General features: G+C 51.8%; 1 protein-coding gene across 2 annotated transcripts; it reads left to right on the top strand.

Moving 5' to 3' along the window:
* The first annotated feature begins 1,235 nt into the window (after positions 1-1,235).
* Positions 1,236-22,773, top strand: Kcnh6 (potassium voltage-gated channel subfamily H member 6). 2 transcript variants are annotated; one of them, XM_052195457.1, is made up of 14 exons: positions 1,236-1,311; positions 2,027-2,257; positions 7,113-7,274; positions 7,366-7,571; positions 10,149-10,574; positions 11,909-12,063; positions 12,223-12,308; positions 13,238-13,437; positions 13,611-13,863; positions 17,474-17,667; positions 19,689-19,773; positions 20,303-20,459; positions 21,103-21,283; positions 22,020-22,773. In XM_052195457.1, exons 1-14 carry the CDS (start codon positions 1,236-1,238, stop codon positions 22,299-22,301), a joined length of 2,694 nt encoding a protein of 897 aa, XP_052051417.1. In that variant the 3' UTR covers positions 22,302-22,773. The 2 variants fall into 2 exon arrangements, with proteins under 2 accessions (XP_052051417.1, XP_052051416.1); XM_052195456.1 differs by having other exon boundaries at positions 11,909-12,308.
* The last annotated feature ends 2,444 nt before the right edge of the window (positions 22,774-25,217 follow it).

The raw sequence follows: 25,217 nt of genomic DNA, 5'->3' as shown, positions 1-25,217 counted from the left end.
CAAGGAAACCCCCAGGAGACCACACTTGACAGCCTCCTCCTCTCCCAGCCACTGTGGCCGAGGTCCCCCACCAGGTATTGTGACTCTGCGTGGCAAGGGCACATCCAGCCCAGGACTCCAAGCCTCTCACCTGGACTACCACAGAAGCCTCGCTGAGCCTCCCTGGCCACCCCCTTCCCTCATCCACTTTGTAAAGTTTATATTTCTGCCAGAATATTTCCTCCAAATGTCTTCAAGTTTCCTTCTGAACATCAATCAAACTTCTTAAGAGCTCAGCTGTCCATCAATTAAATCTGGATGCTCAAACTAGCATTGGGAGTTGTTTACCAACGTTTTCCCTCTGCATTTCCACTTTTCCCATCACCCAGCCCAGCCCCTCTGCCCTGATGCCGTCCTCAGGCCTTTTCCGAAGGTGCGTGGCTTTACTTTGAATGCTTGCTGCTAAAATGTGGCTCAAAATTGGTCTTGGGACCCTCTGCAAAGTTCCAAGTCCACCGTGGTGCTTAATGAACTGTGGTCTTTCTTTCCTCCTCTCAGAAAACCTTTTTTTCAATAAACTTTACCCCACCCCAATTTGCTCCTTCTAGTGTGTTCAGTTTTAATCAGTACACAGAGACCTTTTTCAGTGGTCACTTGCTAATAGGTGGCGGGCATTTGTGGGCAAGGGGCCTAAGTGTCCCGTTGTCACAGTCAGTCCCAGCAGTAAATCCCTGAAGATAACCTTCGACAAAAGACTACCTGAAGCCCCTAACAACGTCTGCCCTCCCCTGCCTGGAAAATTCCTTCAGTGTCAGAAGGGGTTCAAGAAGATGCTGAGGTCACTGTCTATTTGGACAGGAGCAGAAGTTCTTCGGAGTATCCCAGGTTCAGGACCCCTGACCCTCTCCCTAGGATTCAGAGCCTCTTATGGATCAGAGAATTTGCCCTTGTCCTGAACACCCCCCACCCCACGCCCCCCCACCCCTCCTTACTGCTACGTTCCTACGCTTATTTCAGCACCACGCCGCGGACAGCTCCCGGGCGGGCGCAAGCTTCGTGAAGGAGGAGGAGCGCTGAACAGTGGGAGAGGGAGGACTGGAGAGGGCGGGGAGGGCAGACGCTGGAGGACGGGCGGGGCCCGACAGCCCTCCCCCGGGGCGGCGCCCACCCCAGCCCGATGCTGCTGAGCCCCAGGACTAAAGGAGACGCCAGGAGCCAGGGCGCAGGTCACTCCCAGCAAGTGCTGTTCCGGAAAGATGCCAGTCCGCAGGGGCCACGTTGCTCCCCAAAACACTTACTTGGACACCATCATCCGCAAGTTTGAGGGCCAGAGTAAGTGTGAGGTTTTGGGGTGTGGGGGACTCTCTGTAGTACGGGTTGGATGGCAGGAGGGGCCAAACTCTTCACTAACTTCTGATGGGGTAAAAGAAAAGGCAGGACTGGGGGCTAAGGGGGAGAAGATTCTGAATACAAAATCTTTCGTTTTGACGTCCCCAACACCTCCTCCATATGTTCTGTGTCTAGGGCAGTATACAGCTCTTCTACCTCCCCACAGCAGTTTTCTTGGTGTCTCAGACCCTGGCCTGCCCTCTCAGTCCCTGTCCACTTACTCTTCCAGACCATTCTTGCCTCTCCTAGAGGTTTGCTTGACTTCCTGAATTTCACCAAAAGAGCAGGTCTGACTCTCTGGTCACACTCCTGCTTTCTGGTCTGGACCCCTACTAGTGCTCCAGGAGTTCTGGGGTCTTCCAATCTACTGATCCTAGCTGTCCTGATCTCCCTCAGCCCGCAAGCCTGCTTCCTGCACCCCTAATTTCCTGCTCCCTGCCTCCTCCACACCCCTCTGTGCTCCCAGAAGGAATGACCTTCCCCCGGGACTCTTGGTCCTCCCACCCTCCCTTGCTCTGTCCTCCACCTCCCTCATTCCGGCCCCTGCCTGCTCCTGCGTGTAAATCCCCTCCTCAGCTGCCGCCAGTCCCTATAATCTTTCTCTCCCGACTTCCCACTTCGGGCTGCGCGGTCTTCCTACCTTTTTCTTCCTCCGCAGGTCGTAAGTTCCTGATCGCCAATGCCCAGATGGAGAACTGCGCCATCATTTACTGCAATGACGGCTTCTGCGAACTCTTCGGCTACTCCCGTGTGGAAGTGATGCAGAGACCCTGTACCTGTGACTTCCTCACGGGCCCCAACACTCCAAGCAGTGCCGTGTCCCGCTTGGCGCAGGCCCTGCTTGGGGCCGAAGAGTGCAAGGTGGACATCCTCTACTATCGCAAGGACGGTGAGCCGCAGTTGGGCCAAGGGTTCTATAGGCTCTCTTTCTCGTGTCTTATGGAGCGCCCTGGGAGAAGGATCTGACCTAAGAGCCTGGACCAATTCTATTGTCACTCTGGGCCTTAGTTTCCTTATTATTAGAGAGAGGCAATGGGAATTGCATGTTATGTCTTCTAAGGAACTTGAAATTGGGCTGAGCCAACTATTGGTCGTGGCCTAGAACAGAGCCTCTTGCTCCACTTCCCCTCCCCCTCCCCCAGCTATCTACTCTGTCACTGCCAGCCCCAGCTGTCAAGCAGCTAGGATGGAAATTAACCTTCCCTCATCTGCTCTGGGGATTAAGGGAGGAGTCAGCCCCCTAAGGCCTCTATGGGTGGTCAGTGCATAGGGGCTGCTGGCTGGAGAGGAAGACAGTCTGGCTTACTTAAGTCCAGGGGTTTGGGTTTACTGTAACCAGGTGGCTTACCTAGATGGACTTTGTGTTTTCAAGTGCTGCCCAAGCCCTTAAAAAGCACAACTGAAACATAAGCTCGGGTCTGGGGGCCAAAAGCTCAGCAGCCTGAGTCTCCCTCAGTGGATGAGGGTGTGGAACGTGGAACTATAGTCAGAAATTGAGTCTCTTGGAAATCACCAGCGCCTTTTCCCAAAACTGGTTCTGCATCAGAACTACCTGGGGCTTGTTTTGCAAAATGTACCTTCCCTGGAGAGAGGCTGATTCAGAAGGTACAAGATAAAGCCAGGCAGGTGTATCTGGAAAAACAAAATCTCCCCAGTGGATCTGATCGGCGGCCAATTTTAAGAACCTTTGGCTTAGATAACTCGCGTCATTTCATGGGTGTGGGAAGCCCATTCCCGAGATCCCACTGCCAGGGGGCAACAGGAACTGAAGTCTGTCCGACTCTCCAGAGGTTTGGTGTGTGCATGGAACATGACTATGTGCGCATGTGTGTGTTTATGTGTGGGGGGGCACTTGTGTATGCATGTATGTGTGCATGGGTATGTGTGTATACATGTGTATGTAGATGTGTGCATGCACCTGTGAGCATGTATGTATACATTCATGTGTGTATATGTGTGTGCATGTGTGTGACTATATCTATATGCATGTGTGTATGTACGCATGTGTGTATATGTGTGTGTGCATGCGTGTGTGCGTGTGCATGTGCGTGTGCATGTGCGTGCGTGCGTGCATGCGCGCGCGCGTGTGTGTGTGTGTGTGTGTGTGTGTGTGTGTATTAGGATTCTGAGGGCTTCTCAGTTTGGATCTTGGCCACATTCCTGGCTGTCCTTTTCTGTTGCTAGCCAAGTGAGTTGCAGGTGGGATGTGCTGTGATAGAGGCGAAGAACTGGAGACCTGGATGGCATCCAGGTTAGGGTGGCTGTACTCACAGGGTTAACAAAGTCAGAATATTTTTAAAAGCTGCGACTTCACCTCTTCACATCATTGCAAGAAAGAGGTGACAGTCAAGGGAGTGAGAAGGGTCCCAGAGGAACAAGACGGGACAGCGGGAAGTGGAAGTGCCAAGAGAGTAGGTCCGTTCTGTTTCTTTCCTTGACCCCAGAGCTCTATGTGCACCCAGAGGGTGAGAGACCATCACGGACTCCTGGGCTTTCAGACCCTGTAGGGATCTGGGCAAAGGGCAGAGTTCTAGACCAAGGCCCCTCAGATCAAGATTCAGGTCTCCGGAAGTCTGTCAGGGTCTGTTAGCTAACAGAAAGGACCCTGGGAACCTAGTCTTGGAGACTGGCTCTGGGTGAAAAGAGAAAAATTTCCACATATCTGATACTCCCTAGCTCCAGCCTGCACCGTTCTGCCTTCAGGCCTTCCTTGTCCTGTTATCTAAGCCCCTGACCACCTGGACCATCCTGAATTGGCCTGAAACCAAGAAGAGGACCTACATTGCCCTGTGGTGCTCAGATAATTATGTCTGCATTAACAGTCCACTTTAACCACGTGATTTTTAAATATGATTTAGAAATCATATTCATATGCATTGCACAGAAAAGCATCCTAATGGTGATTTCTTCTTTCTTTCTCTCTGCCCCAACCTCTGACTCCAGGGTTGAGGGAAGGCTTCCTGAACACATCTCCAACTGGCTTATTTATAATCCCCCCTTATTTTTTTTTTTTTGAGACAGGGCATCACTGTGTAGCCTTGTCTGTCCTGGAACTCACTCTGTAGACCTGGCTAGACTCAAACTCAGAGATCTACTTACCTCTGTTCCCCAAGTGCTGGGATTAAAGGTGGGTGCCACCACCTCCTGGCTTCTTCTTCCCCTTTAAAAGGGTGATCAACTGAAATTCTATCTATGTCCTAAGTCTATTCACAAAGCTACAGTTGTGTATCTGCATGGAAACCTCCCTGTCTGAAAACCCTCAAAATCAAAGCCTTTCCTCTGCTTCCGTTTGTCAGGAAAAGAAAAATCCTAAAGCTGAAGAAGGCTAGAGCCAAGAACTATACTCAGATCCATCACCCCGCATCCGCCCTAACAGACATCTGTCAGAGGGTCTAGTCCCGTCTACCTTCACCAAGTCCTATACTCCGAAGAGCCCAAACCCCCAAGCTAGACTACAGACCTGGCATTTTTCTAGTCTGTAGCTCCAGATAGGGACAGGACTATCCCCATTCTTCCCCCAGCCGGTGTTTTCCACACACCTACAAATTTCAGGACAGCAGGGCCAAGAGCAGCGTGATGCAGCTGCCCCTCCCTGTAGCACATCAGCCTGCAGCACCAGTCTCCTAAGGGCTCTCAGACCAGTGCTAAGCGAGGTACAGATAAAGAGACGGGTGCGGCTTGGTGGTAAAGCATTTGTCTTGCATGCATGATATCCTGGCTTTCATCCTCAGACTCCCAAAAGGTAAAAGACAACAAGGAGGTCATGTTGAAGAGAGGGTAAGGGTCAGGATAGGGAAGGAACATGAACTGTGAAAAATGAGATGAACACAGCCAAGGGGCGGAAGAACAGAAGGAAGTGGGGTGATCAAGGAGCCAGACGACTCCTCTTGACCAGAGGAGTATGTGCTGAGAGGAATGTCTGGGGGAAGAATCAGGCAGAGACTGGCTCTTCCTCCAGGGGCAGGACAAAGACACTGGAATGCCGCCATTCCTCAGTACAGACAAGGATGACTCCCTCCCTCTTCCACTGAGCCAGTTACTTGTGGGCTCCGAGTCACGGGGAAGGTATAAGGAGAGAAAACCCTCCGGCCCTTTTCAAATCCTCTCATCTGCTATCACCAGCGTGGTGGGTGGGACAAGAAAAGTTGCATGAGAACCCTACCAACTCCCCGGCTCTCAGTGACGCAAGGGTCCATCCCAAGACTGCATCATCGGGACACAACCAGTTAAAGATGGCCCTGGGAAGTCCCGGAGGCTCAGGAAGTCTGGAGAGCCTGTGCTTCTGCCAGCTCTGCTCCTCACCTGGTATTAGGTTCATTTCCCCAGGGTCAGAGAAATTGAGAGCATAGTGTGGTCTTAGGGACAGGGACATTGCTGTGCCCCAAGCTGACCAGAGTCATTGTAGCACTGGAAGCCCAGGAGTGGCTCAGCAGGCAGCACTGTCTCTGGTGTGGATGTCTCCCCTGGGCCCAGGCAGCAGCTGGCAGATGGCTTCCTGGTGCCTGGGCATCCAGGAATCTGATCCTGATCCAGGAGATTCCTGCTCCCAGGAGGAAAGTGGGAAGGAAGATGGGGGCGAGGGTGGGGGGTCACAGCTGCACCCCAGCTTGGAAAGTGAGTGCTAAGTATGAGGTCTGATAAAAAGAGGTTCCGGTGGTCCCTGCAGTGACAGTGTTCCTACTATATGGCTTGGATCCATTGTCCTTTCACAGTCACTGGGTCAGTTATCAATCCCCAGGACAGGTGACACAGACCCAAACCCGCCCTCTGGAAAAGCAGCTTGGCTTTCTGATCTGCATGGTCACCTGAGCCCGCTGTCCCTGGGAAATCCTGCCTTTTGGAACTGACACCTAACAACCGTTTGAGTTAATAGCTATAGCACACCTAAGGGGTGCACGCTCACAGGCAGGACTCTGAGATAGGCAGCCTTTCGACTCATATTGACCTGCCTGCCAACGGTGAGACCCTAGAACAAGGAGATGACAATACTGTGACCAGAGGCATAAGGTGCCAACAGTTGGGCCTGGGATGCTAAGACCTTTTTTTCCATGGCCTTCTCTCCCCCTTTAGACCCCCAGGTCACTGTCCTGTCCACTCTTTGGCCTCAGCTTCTGCCTTGGGGCACTATTCCAGCTCTGTCTTCAAAAGTGAGACCTTTTCCTCCCTCTCCCCAACCTCTTATCCGCTGAGAGACTAGGGGTCCTCACCCCACATCCTCTGCCAGCTCCAACAAATCAGTTTCTCAGAACCCTCATGTGCCTGCTCCCAGAACCTCCTAAGGCCTAATGTGCCAACTGGCTCCACGCCCAGCACTTGATGTGTTCCTAGCAAGTTCCTTCCATCGAGAGGGGAAGCAGGCATCTTTGTGGGATGGCTCTATGGGAGCTGAGCCCAGGGCCAGCCAGAGCTACAGGCGTGCCCTCCCTCACCTCCCCGCCTAATCCACCCACATCTGCTAAGCCTTAATTACCACAGAAGCAAACCCCAGAGCTAAGCCCTGAACTGAGTGCTGAGCACAGGCTCGGACCTGATGCTACTCCATCTCCTGATGAGCCGCTCTGCCCTGTAGAGGGCGGGGGGGACCTGCTGGACAGCTTTACCTACCCTCTGCCAAATAGCTCTGGTCACTGTCCAGGCCTCTTCTTCCCAGTGGATACCCTTCAATTGACCTTCATGCAGGCCCTTCCTTAGCACGAAGGGCCTCCTCAGTGACCGACCCTATCCCTTGCCAACGGGGTTTGCAGCTTCCAGCTTCCGCTGCCTGGTGGATGTGGTCCCTGTGAAGAATGAGGACGGGGCTGTCATCATGTTCATCCTCAATTTCGAGGACCTGGCCCAGCTCCTGGCCAAGAGCAGCAGCAGAAGCCTGACCCAGCGCTTGTTGTCACACAGCTTTCTGGGCTCTGGTGAGTGCTGTCGGTGGGTAACAGTAGTGTGGGGGGGGAAGTCAAGGCCATCCCCCATCCCTGGCTGCACTGACCCTGACCCTGGTTCCAGAGGGCTCTCACAGCAGGCAGAGTGGACAGGGGCCTGGCCCAGGCACGGGAAAGTACAGAACCGTCAGTCAGATTCCGCAGTTCACACTCAACTTCGTGGAGTTCAACCTGGAGAAACACCGCTCAGGCTCCACCACGGAGATCGAGATCATCGCTCCCCACAAGGTGGTGGAGCGGACACAGAATGTCACTGAAAAGGTCACCCAGGTATGGGTCTGCAGGACAGGGGTGGTGGTGGGCTGTGTCAGACCCCCTGGGTCCTTTAAACCTCAGCTCTTCCGAGGTCATGACTAAGTAGGGAGATGTGACTTATCCAGAGCTCCCTCACATCTCGGTCTGAGTCCCCAGCCTCCTCTTGTACAGTTTAAGTCTGATTCTTAGGACATGAAGGCCTGCCCTGAGGTGACAGCTGAAGGCCTGCCCTGAGGCGACAGCCCTGAGGCCTGAAATCAGTAGAGGTTGGGGTGAGTAAGGCCTGTGAATACCTTCTAGGCCTGGAGATGCCAGGATAGGAGGAGAAAACACACAGGCCACCTCGGGGCCAGCCTATGGCTCTGCAATCGCAAGGCAGGAGTGGTGCAGAGGGTCAAGTCCATGCAAAGACAAGGAGAGGATGGGGAGATGGGATGAGCCCTGGCCTGGTCCTGCTCCTCTTCCCTTTGCTCTTGGGATGATGACTGTTCCTTGCCTCAGTATGCAAAGAGTATGCTTGGCGTAGGCGGGGTAGTGCCGGTAGGTAGCTCTAGGTAATGTTGAGTAATATTCTGGGAATCCATCTCTAAATGCCCCTCCTGTGTACCTTCTATTTGGCATGTCCCTTACTGGATCCTCTGTTTCAGCTGACCCCACAGTCCCTTCTAAGGGGCTCGTTGGCCCTTCCAGGGGAACTGAATGGAGCCCTGCTTGAGACTCAAGTCAACAGGATGCCGGCATGGGCTCACTAAGTGACCTTGGACAAAGGACACCCCAACCTTCGGGCCTCAGAGCTATCATATGCAGGAAAGAGATCAAATGGTCTCTGAGGACCCATTGACATTACATAGCGCCTGCTCAGGAGACAGAAGGGGCTTTGTTAAGCCGTACAGAGGAGCCTAGGGCACAGACGTGCCAGGGACTGCAGAGGGGACGAGACAGTTCTTTTTCTGCCCCTTCTCATCTGAAGCATAGCCAATGCCAGCACCAACTATGGAGGAGACCATTTAGCCTCATGGACAGGACTAAGAAAAGGCCTGGCAGGGAGGAGAGCTCTGGTATCCAGCAATGTGGCACCATGACCTGCTACTTTGCAACAGAGTTCAGCTGCCAGGGATACTTTGGTGGGTCCTGGTTGAAAGCCCACATGGACCCAGAGCTGGCTGGGTGAAGGGTGAAGGGTACTGAGCTGACTATGGAGGCAGGGCATATAGGGGTAGAGGAAAGAAAAAAAGAACCCTGAAAAAAAGAGGGTCCAAGTCTGTGTAGAATCCCAAGTGGGTTCCTGGGGAAGTAAAAGACGGGCAAAGGTTGAAAACTAAGCACAGCAGAACCTGGTGGCTCCCGCTGAGGGGTCTAGTTGTCACATCAGTACCATCTTAGTGGAAATCAGTCCTTAGATTGATTTCTTTCGTTCTGTGATCCCATCTCCTGACTATCCTGTCTGCAAGATCAGAGCCTAGCGTGGCTGTTCTCCTTATAACAGCAGGGATGATGGCGGAGTCGGTGGGGATGGCCAATGCCCCCTCCATCCCATCCTTACTGGACCAGTGTCAGAGTCAGACAGTGGCGCAGGAATGATGTAGAAGAGTGGTTCTCAACCTGAGGGTTTCGGTCTCTTGGGGGTGGGTCACCTATCAGATACCCCGCATGTCACATCACCTTGTGATTTATAATAGTCACAGCATTACAGTTATGAAGTAGTGATGAAATAATTTTACGGTTGGGGGTGGGTGGATCACCACAACACAAGGAGCTGTGTTAAAGAGTTGCAGCATTAGAAACCTTGAGGACCACGGCCCTAGAAGCAGATTTGTTATTCTGGTTTTTACCTGTGAGGGAACAGGGGACCACAGGTTACTAGGCTTGCCTCGAGATACAGAAGAAACAAATAGTAGCCCTGGAATTTAGCCTGGAGTCTGGTTTCAAAAACGCACGCCCTTCCTGATACCCCAGCTGCTTTGCTTCACGCGAGGCAGCTGGGAATTACTGGTTTCCGTCTCAGCACCTGTCCATTGCTATGGTCTTGGAGGGATGCTCTACAGACTGCAGTGACGCAGAAGTGATGTAGACGGAGGTCTGTGGACCCAGGACTTGTTGAGTGTCCAGACTGACTGAACCCCAACCCAAATTTGACTCTTTCCGTGGGATGCTCTCGGAGGGAGGAACCTTACTGGCCCTTGGGAATAAAGACTCTTCTGGAAGTGACTTGTTCCCATCAAGAATCCCAAACTTGGGTTGGGGAGTTAGCTCAGTGGCCACCCAAAACCTATTAAAGACAACCAGTCCAGCAAACTACTTTAACCCAGGCTCTTCCTTAAAACATACTCTACAGGCCTGGCCCTGCTCACCCCAAGAGGAGCTGTTTCTGAGGATGCTTGTGAGCTCCCAGGGATCAACCATGTGGCAGAGCCCTGCTCTCTCCCTCTGTCCTACCTCCTCCAGACATACCTGGCCCTCATGTGCCCTTCCTTTGTCCTTCTGACTTTCATGACTTTGTGACAGTCCTCCTCCCCAGTCCTCCCCATAGACCTGTCTTCCTAGCACTGGCTGACCACTGACCCCACTAACCACCCATGGCTTCCATCCCAGGTCCTGTCCCTGGGCGCAGACGTGCTGCCAGAGTATAAGCTACAGGCGCCGCGCATTCACCGAGGTACCATCCTGCACTACAGCCCCTTCAAGGCCGTGTGGGACTGGCTCATCCTGCTCTTAGTCATCTATACAGCCGTCTTCACGCCCTACTCCGCCGCCTTTCTGCTCAGCGACCAGGATGAATCACAGCGCGGTACCTGCGGCTATACCTGCAGCCCGCTCACCGTGGTGGACCTCATCGTGGACATCATGTTCGTCGTGGATATTGTCATCAACTTCCGGACCACCTACGTCAACACCAACGATGAGGTGGTCAGCCACCCCCGGCGAATCGCCGTCCACTACTTCAAGGGCTGGTTCCTCATCGACATGGTCGCTGCCATCCCTTTTGACCTGCTTATCTTCCGCACTGGCTCAGACGAGGTGAGCATATGGGGCCCACGCCAGCAGCCACGCTGACCTCTCCCTGCCTCACAGCCATGGTGCCCATCACTCATACAGACAGGAAGCAGAGGGGCCTGGGACATCTGCCATCCCGAGCTATGACTCCAGACCTGGGGACCATCACTCTACCCATCTCTCTTAGTAGGTCTAATTAGAGCATTCGGCTGCCAGTCGGTCTAGCATTCTGCCCTCTGTGGGACACACATAGTATAACCTCCTTATGTTACCTTTAAGCTGTCGTCACCATGGAGTTAGGGGTACCCAGGCTGCATATGAATACACTTCTGGGTCCTTCCATCTCTTCTTGCCTCCGTCCTTCTCTGCCCACTCTGCTTCCTGTGGGTAACGTGAGAACATTTCATGCTATTCTATCTTCTGGGGTTCCCAACCACTGCCACCCCTGCCTGTCCAACAGAAGAGATCAAGTATATGCGACTCCCCCACCCCTGAACCATTCCCGTCTACCCTTCCCCCTCCTGCTCCCACTGATCCTTGGGTAGACTTCACCCCTGCCTTTCCCGAAGGTTTCATGTCTCATTCCTCCTACCCAGCCCTGCCCTGCCTCCCTCAGAACTTCCCATGGCTCCCATGGAGTCAAAACCAAGATCTTCATGGATCCTCGGACCCACTGAAGCAGCCAAACACACCTCCCCAGACTCCTTTCTCGCTGTCTGTCACCTCCCACTCTTCCAGTGCAAGGGTCACAGTTGATTTCCCATATGGGCCATGCTGTTTCATGTCGCCATGCCTCTACGGTCCCCTACCGAGAGCGCCCCTTCCTCATCTTTGCCTGGAGAACTAGTTTCATTCTTTTTTAGTTTTTAATCTTTTTAAAAAAGATTTTTATTTATCTATTTTATGTATGTGAGTACACTGTTGCTGTCTTCAGACACACCAGAAGAAGGCATTGGATCCCATTGTAGATGGTTGTGAGACACCATGTGGTTGCTGAGATTTGAACCCAGGACTTCTGGGAAAGCAGTCAGTGTTCTTAACCATCTCTCGCGCCACCACACCCCCCAGCATCATTTTCAGTGTCATCTCTATGAAGCCTTCCCTGACCTGCTTCTGCAGACTTGATCTCCCTTTCTTCCTTGCTCCCATGAGATTTCTCTCCGAGAGCAGCCAGAATGTTGGACTTTGCCGGAGAAGTCCTTGAGCTTCTTACTTAAATTGCATGGCCAAGTGCCCGCTGCTTTCCTGAGTGTTTGTGGAATGACTGTGTGATAACAAATACAAAAGAACAAACATAAGCCTGAATATGTCCTTTCGAAAACCGACCCCTGACTTTTTCCACCTTTCTCTGCCCCTAGACCACCACCTTGATCGGGTTACTGAAGACAGCACGCCTCCTGCGGCTGGTGCGCGTGGCCCGGAAGTTGGACCGCTATTCTGAATACGGGGCTGCCGTACTCTTCCTGCTCATGTGTACTTTCGCGCTCATTGCGCACTGGCTGGCCTGTATCTGGTACGCCATCGGCAACGTGGAGCGGCCCTACTTGGAGCCCAAGATTGGCTGGCTGGACAGCCTGGGCGCACAGCTTGGCAAGCACTATAATGGCAGCGACCCAGCCTCGGGACCCTCTGTCCAGGACAAGTATGTCACCGCCCTCTACTTCACCTTCAGCAGCCTCACCAGTGTGGGCTTCGGCAACGTGTCACCCAACACGAACTCTGAGAAGGTCTTCTCTATCTGCGTCATGCTCATTGGCTGTGAGTGGGACCTGGGGCTGTACCGGGTTCTTCCCCAGGTGGGCGGCACGCAGATTTGTGTATATACAGATTTTAGCAACTGTTTAGACATTACTCTAGTCCAGGTCATTTGCATGACATAAAGTGCCCTTGTTTAAAAAATTATTTTAAAAATGTAGATGGTACCTGGGCAGTGGTAGCACATGCCTTTAGTCCCAGCGCTTGGGAGACAGAGGCATGCAGATCTCTGAGTGCAAGGCCAGCCTGGTCTACAGAGCTAGAGTTCCAGGACAGCTAGGACTACAGAGGGGCATTGTCTCAAAAACAACAAACAAACATATATATGTAGTAACAAGCCTCCTCTGAGCAACTCACAGAAGTCCAGGTCAAATTCTCTTAGGAGCCCAGTTCCAGAGGAGAAGCCAAAGATCTTAACTTGCTGAAGACCCACAGCTAGGCAGTCTCTAGCTCCAAGGTCAGCCCAGGGGTCAGCTAGAGGACCGAGAGCTCACAGTCTGCACAGAACTTCCTGCCTCCTAAAACACCTGGTTTCAGAACCCTAGAGGTGGTGTGGAAATTTACACATTAGGTTGTCATATTCAGAGTATTTAGAAAAACAAAAACAAGGAAAGGGAAGGGAGAGGTGATAAGGAGAGACAGAGTTTTCCCTGTATTATATTTTTGCAACTTGAAGGAGAAAACAGATCTAAATCTGAAAGCAAAGCAAAACACCATCGCCCTAGTTTTTTCCTGAAAGAAGTCTAGCTTGTGAGCCCCGAAAAAGCCTGGTGGCACAAGCAGATGAGAAGGGCAGGTAGCCAGGGACTTTTGTCCCTTGTGTCCCATGTGCTATCACCATGGAGAGAGAGAGGCCCTTCCTTGGGTCCTGTCGATACTGGGAGGCCAGGAGTCACCCGGAACTCCTCATTCCCATCTCGCCCCGCCCCCAGCCCTTATGTACGCCAGCATCTTTGGCAACGTGTCGGCCATCATCCAGCGCCTGTACTCGGGCACTGCCCGCTACCACACGCAGATGCTGCGTGTCAAGGAATTCATCCGCTTCCACCAGATCCCCAACCCACTGCGGCAGCGCCTGGAAGAGTATTTCCAGCATGCCTGGTCCTACACCAACGGCATCGACATGAACGCGGTGAGCCCTGCAGCCCTGATGGGGAGTGGGTGGGCCCCCAGCTGCCCGACTCATGCCCTGGGGGAGATCGAGGGCCCGGTGCGGTCTGCCCCTGGTCCCCACCCTTCTACCCATACGCAACACCTACAGCCTTTGCTGCGCCCGGAGGGACTCGCCATACCCCCCACCCGCAGGTGCTGAAGGGCTTCCCTGAGTGCCTGCAGGCGGACATCTGCCTGCACCTGCACCGGGCGCTGCTGCAGCACTGCCCCGCCTTCCGCGGCGCCAGCAAGGGGTGTCTGCGCGCGCTCGCGGTCAAGTTCAAGACCACGCACGCGCCTCCTGGGGACACCCTGGTGCACCTGGGCGACGTGCTGTCCACGCTCTACTTCATCTCTCGCGGCTCCATCGAGATCCTGCGCGATGACGTGGTCGTGGCCATTCTAGGTGGGTCAGGTAGGGTTGACCAAGGGGCTTGAGGCTGGAGAGGCCCTTACGGGGTCGCCTTCTTCCTAATGAGTATCCTTAACAGCAGTGTTGATCAGATTCCTGGATGTTGCCAGGTAGTGGTGGCTCATGTCCCAGCACAGATCTCTGATAGTTCGAGGCCATCCTGATCTAAGAGTGAGTTCCAGGACAGCCAGAGCTACACGGAGAAACCATTTTTTGAAAAACAAAACAAACAAACAAACAAAACAAAACAAAACAAAAAAAATTTTTTTAAAAAAAGGAAAAAACCAAAAAAAATAAAAAAAATAAAATAAAAAAAAAGGAAAAAACCATTTAGTTATTCGTTGGGCAGGGACATGACACAGTATGCTGTGACCACAGAGGTTACAGAACAATTTGGCTGTCTCTTCCACCTTCCGGCAATCACACTAGGTTGTGAGGGTCACAAGCCCTTTAATTTGCTGAGTCTTGCTAGCCTCAAAGGGTTTTAAACCTACCTCAAAGAATCCTTAATCCAGCTCTGTGCCTGTCATGTGACCTTCAGCAAGTGACTTGACTGACTTCAGGTACCTCAGGGTTCTCTCTTCTATTTGCATCTTCCTAGCCCTTGACCCCAAGTCTCCAACTGACTTCAGCCATGTTGGATTCTGATCTCCATGACCTGGTTCTCCCCTAGCCCCCTCTGCCCATCTTTCTCCGTCACCCTGCCCTCAGTGGCTGGTCACCCGCAGCTGACCTTCTGCTTTCTTTTCGCCTCACAGGCTCACCTGGGCCAGCCCCTGGCTCCCACAGCCTGATCCACAAGGATCCTCAGAGCTGTGTCCTAGCTCCCCCCACCCCACCGTATCTCCATAGATCAAAACAGCATTCCCAGAGTGCTGGGAATGTGACTCAATATAGTGCTTGCCTAGAACGCTAGAAGGTCTGGACATAATCTCCAGCACTATGTTAATCATGGTGATACACACTCGAAGCTAGCCTCGTCTCTAAAAGAGCCTGCCAAAATAGACAGACAGACGGATAGACAGACAGACAGATACATGGATTTTTTAAAAAGCCAAACCAAGTGCAACAGATTCCAACTTGACACCATCACTTTCCCTCAAAGGCAGCCTTGTCCCCTGCCCTTCCACTGTCTGGGCTGAAGCCAACTGCAGGAATATCCTGACAGTTTCCCGTCCTCTGCCCCCATCCAGTCATGTGCAGAGTGCTATGTTTCCCTTACTGATAGAAAGCACATCTATCAGTGCTTTCTGTACCGGCCTCTACTGGGTCTTGCCCTCCTGGGCAGGTGTCAGGAGCTCCTTTCCCAAGGCCTCTCATTAGGCACACGCTCAATACTTCTGCCTCCCAACAGCCAATGGTTACACATCTGCAGATTCCTGGTCCACTCAGAACCCTTTGCTAGGTCCCTATGGGACAGAGGGAACCTTTGGTTCCACCCAATCGAGTCACTCTGTGAGTCCTGTCTCCGTCTGCTGGTATTCCATGCTCCAGCTAGACAACTATTTCTCATCACCCCGTGACTCCACTCTTCAGTCATGCTGCCGTTCTGTCTTCAGGACCCACCCTGCCCCTGTCAGGCAGATGCAGTCATTCTCCCGGCTGACCTGCAGCATGGGCTCCCCTGTAAGTCCTTTCCTCCCACCCAAGCCATGTTACAAATGCCACCCACATGGGAGGGATAATTAATAATTAAGACGCAGGTCCAATTTAAGTTCCTGTAAAAGATGAGAAATCCTCTCATTTTGTCCTGAGTAGAAATAGACATTAGATCATAATTTTTCATGTGTTAAAAAATGAAGGTCTATATTACATTACCTAGAAGGTATCGAGGTTCAGAATGCCATGTGTGACCCTGGCAAGTCCCTTCTTTCTCTGAGCCCCAGTCCCATCCCATATGGGGATAATCTTCCTTGTTTTCCTGGTGGCTTATGCTTTTCCACCATCTAGGCCTCTGTCTGTGCTGAACTATTAATGACCCTTGTACAGTGTCACACGGCTGAGGAGTCTGGGCTTTCCTGGGGGCAATAGGTGTCAAAGAAAGCATGGTCTGTGGCACTTGTGACAGCGGCCTCTTTCCCTCCAGTCTTGACTGTGCAGGGATGACCACATGCTCAAATTCCCTTCCTCCTGGGGTTCTGGTCCTTCTCCTGAAATGTTAATCCTTCTGAAAGCCCCTGCCTCCTTGCCCTAACTGTGTTAGGCAGTAGGACCCCTCACTCTTTCATGGCCCAGAGCTCTTGGTTTCATCTGCTTCTAAGATACATTATTCTGTAACCTTGACAACCTAAGTACCCGCCTATTAGGGATTTGAGTGACTCCTTGTGGGAGAGTCTCTTTACTCATGTTTATATCCTCTTGCCAGGATAGCTCCCGGCTCTAAGGACCTAATGCTTGTGTCAGCTAACTTGGCTATCTACCCTATGTCTACCCTGTGACCTCCATCTCTCCTTGTGTCTTGCATTGACCCACCCTGGGGCCTCTGGCTTTGAGGGATACTTTCTCAAACATTGCTACTTCTGCCCCTGCAAACAGTCCAGTGGAGTAGGTGACATCGTTACACCCATTTGGGGGTTGAAGACACTCGCGGACAGGGGGGTGGGGAGGGAGCTTCCCAGGGTGGCCCACCAGGGGCGAGCTGGTCCCATGTTTGTACCACGGAGAGTAAGGAGACCAAGAAACCAAAGCTCTGGGTCCCACCCGGGGAAGCTGGAAAGTTTCATCCTTGGGTCCCCTGCTCCGTAGTGTCAGTGGGTCAAAGGGAGCAGAAGGAAATTGAGCAGGGACTTCTAGTGTCCCTGACTGCCTACTGCCCCTGTCCAGGATGGGAACTGAACTAAAGGGTATAAGCAAACCAAAGGACATTCTGGTGGAAGGCGGTTGTGAGGGGCTAAGACAAAAAGCGAACCCGTGTTCTCTGTGAAAGGGCTTAAAAAGATAGGATGGGGGTCAAGGGAGTGTGGCACGACGGTGTGGGGGAATGGGGTGCCCAGGCGGGTCCTTGCCCGGGCACTTCTTCCCCCTGAGGGACCACACACACACAGGCATGGTATAGAATAGAGTTTATTCGGAGTAGGGCATGGGAGTTAGTGGTAGAGAAAGGCAGAGAGAGAGACAGAGAGAGAGAGAGAGAGAGAGAGAGAGAGTAGAGAAGTGGAGTGGAGGCCAGCCATGACCACGTGGGGTGGGGGGAGAGCCCAAGGGGCAGAGAGGTGAGAGTATGTGGAAGAGCGGAGAGAGCAAAAAAAGGGAGAGGAGGGGCAAGTAGCCCCTCTTATCGTGGGCCAGATCTCTGGGGCGGGGCATACCTGGCTATTGCCAGGTAGGTGTGGGGTGGAGCTTAGACAGAAAACCAACACTCGGGACAGAAGCAGCTCCGAGGGAATTTTTGTGGAACTGAGGGCTGAAGTATGGCTTTCCTCATCCTCTTCACCAAAGCCATCACATGCATCCCTGTCCTCAGACCCCCTCAGCCCCAGCCCCCACCCCGCTCTGTGTGATCTCTGAGGTGGGAGGTAGGAAGAGCTCAGTCAATGGGGCCCTGAGAGAAGGTCTACCTAAGGGAGGCAGACACCGGAGGGACCACCATCCTTCTGGCTGGCAGGGAAGAACGACATCTTTGGGGAGCCTGCCAGCCTCCATGCCAGGCCAGGCAAATCTAGCGCGGATGTGCGCGCCCTGACCTACTGCGACCTGCACAAGATCCATCGAGCTGACCTGCTGGAGGTGCTGGACATGTACCCTGCCTTTGCAGACACCTTCTGGAATAAGCTGGAGGTCACCTTCAACCTGCGGGGCGTGAGTCTGGGCCTGTGGGCCGGGGTGGCCGGGGTTCATAGAGAGCTGGCTGTGGAGAACACCCAGTCAGCCTGCTGAGGACTTGGTTTGCCTGGCCTAAGGGACTCACTCGTTTGACCACTTCCTCTTCCCATCAGCCCCTTGTGCATCCTTTGCCTGGATGCTTCTGTACCAACTATGCACAAACACGGCACTCACTATAGTGACAGCTCCCACTTAATGAGCAGCTACTGTGCGCTAAATCCTGGGCTTCTTTTATGCTGTTTTCATCTTGTCTTTGCATGTGATTTTCTTATCCACCATTATCTAAATGAATAAACTGATCACCAGAGAGGATAAGTTAATTGGCCAGAGCCATATGGCTAGTAAAAGGCTGAGCCAAAATGTGGAATCAAAGTGTCTGGCTTTAAAAGCCAGGCTTTCCCATCACATGGCCCAAAGCTAAAAAAGATGGGCTCTGCCACCAGAGGACTCGTGGTGCAGGCACGGGGATGCAGCTGTCTCTTACGCTTATTACCCGGCAATCCTGGAGAAATAGAGCGCCATTCATTTAAAGAGGCAAAGAAGCCACAAGGACACATAAGCGCCGGCCAATTTCTGGGGTGCTCCAATGCCTTAGGGTTACTACTGCTGTACTAAAACACCATGACCAAAAACAAGTTGGGGAGAAAAGGGGTTATTTCATCTTACTGCTTATAGTCCATCATCCAAGAAAGTCAGGGCAGACACTTAAGGCAGAATCAGGAGCCGATGGCGAGGCCATGGGGGAATGCTACTTGCTATCTTGCTCACATGACTTGTTCAGCCTGCTTTCATATAGCACCCAGGACCACCAGGCCAGGAGTGGCACCACCTGCCTTGACACACCATAGGTTTGCCCTGGGGCCATCTGAGAGGGCCCTTTTCTCAGTTGAGGTTCCTTCTTCCCGGATGATGTTAGCTTGTGACAAGTGGAAGTGAAGGTAGCCATCACATCCAGTTTGCCGAGATGGGTGGGCACTACAGGCTCAGTGGAAGTTCAGAGGCTTCCTGGAGGAAGAGTCTGAAATCAGCTAGTAAGAAAGACAGGGAGGCACTGACCCTCAGCATCCAGAGCTCTCGTGGCCTAGGGGCATACAACTTCTAAAGTGTGGTGCTACGGTTGATTTTCTTGCTGTGGCTGTCCCTCCCCATGCTATTGCCTCTGTGACTCTCTGTTCCCTTCTTGGACTACAAGCACCCTGCTTTGTTGGCCCAGCTGTTGGGAGCCAGCTGGTGGCCTTTGTGGATGGACACCAGAACAGAAGGGATGTGGCCTTCATGGTCTTAATTATCCAGAGTCAACTATAATCCCAAGGTGCCCTCAAGTCTCATGGTACCAGAAAGGTTGAAGCCAAAAATGCTACCATGGGGGGCTGGAGAGATGGCTTGGTGGTTAAGAGCACTGACTGCTCTGCCAAAGGTCCTGAGTTCAAATCCCAGCAACCACATGGTGGCTCACAACCATCTGTAACGAGATCTGACTCCCTCTTCTGGTGTGTCTAAAGACAGTTACAGTGTACTTACACATAATAAATAAATAAATCTTTTAAAAAAAAAATGCTACCATGGATACCACTACAGTGGACTGAGGGTTCCAGACCCAGTGTTCACCAAAAGACACTGCTTACTGACTGGCCCTCGCTGGGGTGTGAGCCACTAGGACACCAGAGAAAAGGCAGTGGGCAATGAGCCTTCTGCCATCCACCCTCAAGGCTTGCTGCTCATAAAACCATCTCCCCAGAGTTTCCTAGAGGATGCTACTTGGTTACATGGGGTTAGTTCATCACCTCCAGGCTGTTTACCTGCCTGAGAGCCTCTTAGGGGAGAGCCAGCAGGAAGCTGCCCAGGTCCCCTGGGGTGTCTGTCTAGATGCCTGTTTCTACTTTTTCACCAAGCCTTTACAAAGGCCACAGAGGGGAACTTGGGGACAGGGAGGAACAAAGAAAGAGACCCTGTCCCAGCTCTGGTCCCTGTCACTTGTTGCTCTTGTTCCCTACAAGGCAGATGGGGGTCTCCAGTCAACACCCCGACAGGCCCCAAGCAACCAAGACCCCCAAGGCTTCTTCCTCAATGACAGCCAGTCAGGTGAGTCCAGCCAGCCCCTGCCCAGGGGTCTTGCCTAGCCTTTAGCCCCTTCTAGTGTCTGTCTTTCCTTGAAGAAGGTGTCTCTGCCACTCAGTGATAAGGAAAGATTGTTCCTTGGGCAAAGAGATTGAAGCCTTTATCTTTCTCTCCAACCCTGCTGGCCTGTGTCCGATGAGTGGGGAGGGAGCACACACTAGTTGCCCAGTGCTTCTTTGGGGGTGGGTGGGGGTACCAGCCGAGTGCCTGAGGCTCTGCATCAAAGTACCAGGAGATCCCTGCCTCCCCCCCTTCAGCTGTATGCACAATGAGACCAGAGCTAGAAATCTCCACCCGACCACTCCACTGAAGCTGAGGCTCCCAGCCCCCCTCCCACGGATATCCCAGTTGGGGCCTGAAAGCCAGACCTCTGTAAGAACGGGGCCTTGTCCTCAGGGTATCCAGACCACTTCTTATACTGTGTTCCCCAGACAAGTAGGGGGAGCGCCTGTGGAATCAGCTGTAGCAAAGGTTGTCCCCTTCCTTCCTGAAGGTGCTGCCCCTTCCCTGGGCATTTCAGACACATCTGGGCTTTGGCCTGAATTGCTACAGCAAATGCCCCCGAGTCCCCCAGACCCAGGACAGAACCTGGATTGCTGGCCTCGGGAGCTAGGCTTGAAGTTAGAAAAGCTCCAAACCCAGATGAACAGGTGAGAATCTCCCTGGCGAGGGTGGGCTGCTACAATGGTGTTCGCTGGGTGTAGGCGCCGCCTCCTGGTAGCTGAGGGGCATCACTGGGGGGCCCGGTTGGGTTTTAGAATAGGATCCATTGAGGGTAGGTTTCTAATTCAATGTCACTAAGCATAACACCTAGTATGGCTTCCTCCAGCAAATTCTAGAACATACTAAGGAAGCTTCTTGGGGGAGAGGGGGAAGAAATATCTCCATGTGCAGGAACAAATTCCAGAGATTCTTAGAAAGAGGGATTGCCCGTGGGTGGCATAGGAAGGCTTGAAGGCAAGGAGGGTTCAAATTGTAGCTGTGTAGCTCATAAGTTAGAGTGTGAGAAAGCTCTGAGCTTAACCGCTTGGTGCCTCAGTTTCACCATACTATAAAATGGGCACAATCAGAAAATAGCCTACATTTTAAAGCATCATTAAGACTGAATGTGGTATGCACCATGCCTAGTCCCTGGTGTTGTGAAAGACAGTATGTGCTCAGGGAAATTGGGGCAAAGGCGTTGTGGCTCCTAGCGGAAAAATCACTCCGGGTGGGCCCCAGGCTACCATTTCACTCAACAGGAAGAGGTCGGGTCACAGAAGTGAGAGGTATCTTTGGCGCTTTGTCTGGCAGATTGGAGTCCCGCATGTCGTCAGACCTCAGCCGCATCCTACAGCTGCTTCAACCTCCACAGGGCCACCCCAGCTACATCTTGGGAGCCCCTGCCTCCAGTGACCTGGCCTTGTTTCCTGAAACGTCAGTGACTCAGAGTTCAGAGTCTACGCTTCTGGTGGGACATATGCCATCTGCACAGGTGAGAGGTGAGGGGATCCCCAGGATTTCCCTGAAAGCAGCTGCGTGATTCCCTGACCCTCAGCTCAGCCTTGGCGTGTTTGTGGTGGGATGAGAAGCTGTATCTTCTGCTGCCTGTTTTATGATTTACATCACCAGACAGGGGCAGCCTAGACAGGTGCTGGCAGAGCCCTCACGGTGATCACAGACTCTACAGCTTGGGGAGATCTAACAGGACCCTCAGGTGCCCCCCCCCCCCAGTCCCCTGAGAAGGGGCTGGAAGAGCTCTTTCCAGTTCCCATCCCTGAGTTCAAAGTGGATCCATATCCAGCTTAGGGGCTGGGAGAGATGGCTCAGTTGGGAAAGTGCTTGCCTTGCAAGTGTGAGGACCGGAGTTCGACCCCACCACCATGTTAAAAGCTGGGCATGTTAGTATACACTTGTAATTTCAAGGCTGGGGGGTGGGGATAGAGACAAGTAGATCCCTATGGTTCACTGGCCAGCCCTAGGTCCTCGTCACAAAAGAGAGGCAGATATCTCCTGAGCAACGACATCTGAGACTGACCTCTGGTTTCCACATGTACCTGTATTCATGTATACATGCACTGGTGCACATACATGCACAACACATATACATGTACAACGCGTGCGCGTACACACACACACACACACACACACATTCGTGCACGAAATGAAAATATTTCAGCCTGACCTGGTTTCATACACAATACACCCTCTTTATTTTGCCTTTCTCCCAGACCCTAAGCTACGGTGACTTGGACAAACGTATTCGGACGCCCAGGAATTTCTCCCCCGGGATCCCTCACGTGGCCATGGCAGTGGACAAATCTCTGGTGCCATCCTCCAAACAAGAGCAACCTGAGGGGCTCCTGTCACCTCTAGCCTCACCTCTGTGTCCCCTGGAAGTACAGGGACTGGGTGGTTCCCGCTTTTCCTCTCTCCCTGAACACCTCAGCTCTGTTCCCAAGCAACTGGAGTTCCAGAGACATGGTTCGGATCCTGGATTGACAAGGAGTTAGGGTCTTTGGATCCCAGGAGAAAAGCTACCATGGGGGAATGTAAATACAGCAAGATCAGAGTTAAGCCCCTTTCCGGGGAGAACCACACAGCTCTCCCATGGCTCTTAGAAAAACTACAGCCTGCTGAACCAGGTGACCAGGATGACCTGAGCAAAGAGGCCCAGGGCTTGGCCCAGCCTCCCCTTAGTCAGCAAGCCAGGCAGAGGGTTGCTCAGAGGTAGCTTACAGGGTGCAAGAGTCGGTGGAGAAGAGAGATGCTTCAGATCTTCTGGAGAGTCTTGGTTGGGGCCACACCTCGAAGGTCAGAACCACCCTCTGCCTCAAAAGCCCAGACCCAAGGCCAGGGTTGACCAGACCTTTACCAAAAGCCTCTAATATGGCTGGAATTAGAGGTGTCCTCTGTGCTGGACATAAAAGACAGAGCTCCAGCCCTCAACCCCTCTACCATTGAGAGTCCCATAACAGTATCTGGGACATGAGATATCACATAGCTAATAAAGTCTTGAACATTTCCTGTTGGGCTAGATGTGTAATTTTCCTGATCATCCTCAGCTCCTTGCCTATGCTGGGGCCTTCTCCAAACCCTTCCCATACCCAGTCTGTTGGAGACTTGAAGGTGTCTCAGCTGAGGGTCAGAGCTCCACAGCCTGACGCTATCTATCGCCAGCTGAAGGGAAGCAGAGGTTTGGCCTAAGCATCCATAGAGAATCAGGCCATGGGCAGTGTTTGTCTGGCACTCCACCATCCTGTCCTGCACATAGTTGTTCTTCCAACCCTCAAAACAGCCTTAGGAAGTTGGTTTTACTGTCCTTGTATGAGAGGTCTTGGGTTGGTAGCAGAGAGTCTATGGCGCTTACCAGAGTGTGAGCAGGCCCTCTGGGCATGTCAGTATTTGCTTTCTGCTCTGGTGATGAGCATATGGATGTGCTCAGGTTAGAAAAACATGTGTGCTCCCAGCTGGGCAGTAGTGGCGCACGCCTTTAATCCTAGTACTTGGGAGGCAGAGGCAGGCAGATTTCTGAGTTCCAGGGCAGCCTGGTCTACAGAGTGAGTTCCAGGACAGCCAGGGCTAAACAGAGAAACCCTGTCTCGAAAAACCAAAAAAAAAAAAAAAAAAAAAAAAGTGCACTCCCATATGTAAATGACATTTCAATAAAAAGAACACACTAGATAAAGGAGAACACAGTTTCAACCTACACCACTGAACTTGAGAGACCTGTTAAAACACCATTCCTTTTCAGATAATTCTAATTTGTCCCCCTCAACCCATTTTTCCTTCCTTTTACAATTTCTAGTTGATGTTTCAGAGTCTGTTAGTGAGTATAGGAGCACACCATTGGCAACTGTTTATACAAACTAAAAGTTAACTTTTGTCACCTTAGTAAAACTTTAACACTAGTTTAAAGCACCATATGGGGGGCGAGCCGTTTGGCTCAGTGGGGGAAATGCTTGAGGACCTGAACTCCACCTCCAAACCCTGATAAAAATCCTTGCAGTGATGGTGCACATTTGCAGTCCCAGCACTGGGGCTGGGGGAGCCCTGAGGCAGGAGGATCCCTGAGATTTATTGGCTAGCCATTCTAGCCTAATTGGTGAGCTTGAGGCCAAGGAGAGGGGCCCATCTCAACAGAGGTTGGTACCATTCCTGAGAACAGCTCCTAAGGCTGCCCTCAGGCTTTAGCATGCAGTCACACATATGTTCACATACACACATATATTACCTTCTCACATACCTGCACACAGATTTTTTTAAAGTAGTTCATGCCTGTAAATACAGCACTCGAGAATCTGACGGAGAGCAGCCATGGGTAGCAGGACGGGAGCAGAACAACATACTAAGATAATTCAAACATCCAGAAAACCAGCCAACACAACTGCAGAAATTACAAAGTATCTCTCAACTATACTCAAAAATGAAATTAGCCTGAACTCACCAACAAACATTTAAAAACCAACTGACTATCTGTTGTCTCAAAACAAGACAAAACAACCCCAAACCATTTCAATGGCAAAGATACCTACAGACTGGTAATCATAGAAGAGTCTGTCAAGCAGATGGTCACATTGTGTCTACAGTCAGAAAGCAGAGAGGCTTGGGTGCTTGCTTCTTCTCCTTCTTTCTCCTTCTCCTTCTCCTTCTCCTTCTCCTTCTCCTTCTCCTTCTCCTTCTCCTTCTCCTTCTCCTCCTCCTCCTCCTCCTCCTCCTCCTCCTCCTCCTCCTCCTCCTCCTCCTCCTCCTCTTCCTCCTCCTCCTTCTCCTTCTCCTCACCTCCTCCTCCTTCTCCTTCCTCCTCCTCCTTTTCCTTCTTTTCTTCTTCTGTCTAGGACCCCAAGCCATGGGATGGAATTGCCCACAGTTAAGGTAAGTCTTCCCACCTCAATCAAGAAACCTAATCTAGATAATCTCTTCCACGCCTACTCCAAAGCTTGTCTCCCAAGTGATTTTAGAGTCTTCCAAGTCAGAAACCATCACAGGACATCAACAGGTTGCAAAGAAATTTAGAGGACCATTAGGAATTCCTTTCCAGTTTGTATTCTACACCTGAAAAAAAAATCTAGAAAATAAATGGGTGAATTCCTAGACATATTTAACCTACCAAAATTAAATCAGGAGAATACTAGCAGTTTAATCAGATCCGTAGCCAGCCACAAGAGGCAGCACTAAGCCAGGAAATGCCCAGGACTGCCAAATTCTACCCACCTTTAAAAAAGACCTGTTCCATAAAATAGAAAAACCTCTACTAAGATTGTACTACAAAGCCATTATTAACCCACTGAAAAAGCAGAAATGATATAACCAATAGAAAACTATGGACCAAATTTCCATAAGCACAGAAACGGAACCTTTCAATAAAATACACACCTAGCTATCCAGTTATTTTTTTAAAAAATTTATTCATTTGAAACAGATTCTCA

The sequence above is a fragment of the Apodemus sylvaticus genome, chromosome 10, assembly GCF_947179515.1.
Source record: "Apodemus sylvaticus chromosome 10, mApoSyl1.1, whole genome shotgun sequence".
Classification (NCBI taxonomy): Eukaryota; Metazoa; Chordata; class Mammalia; order Rodentia; family Muridae; genus Apodemus; species Apodemus sylvaticus.
Note: the sequence above shows the minus strand (reverse complement) of the source record. Positions and strands in the feature narration are given on the sequence as shown.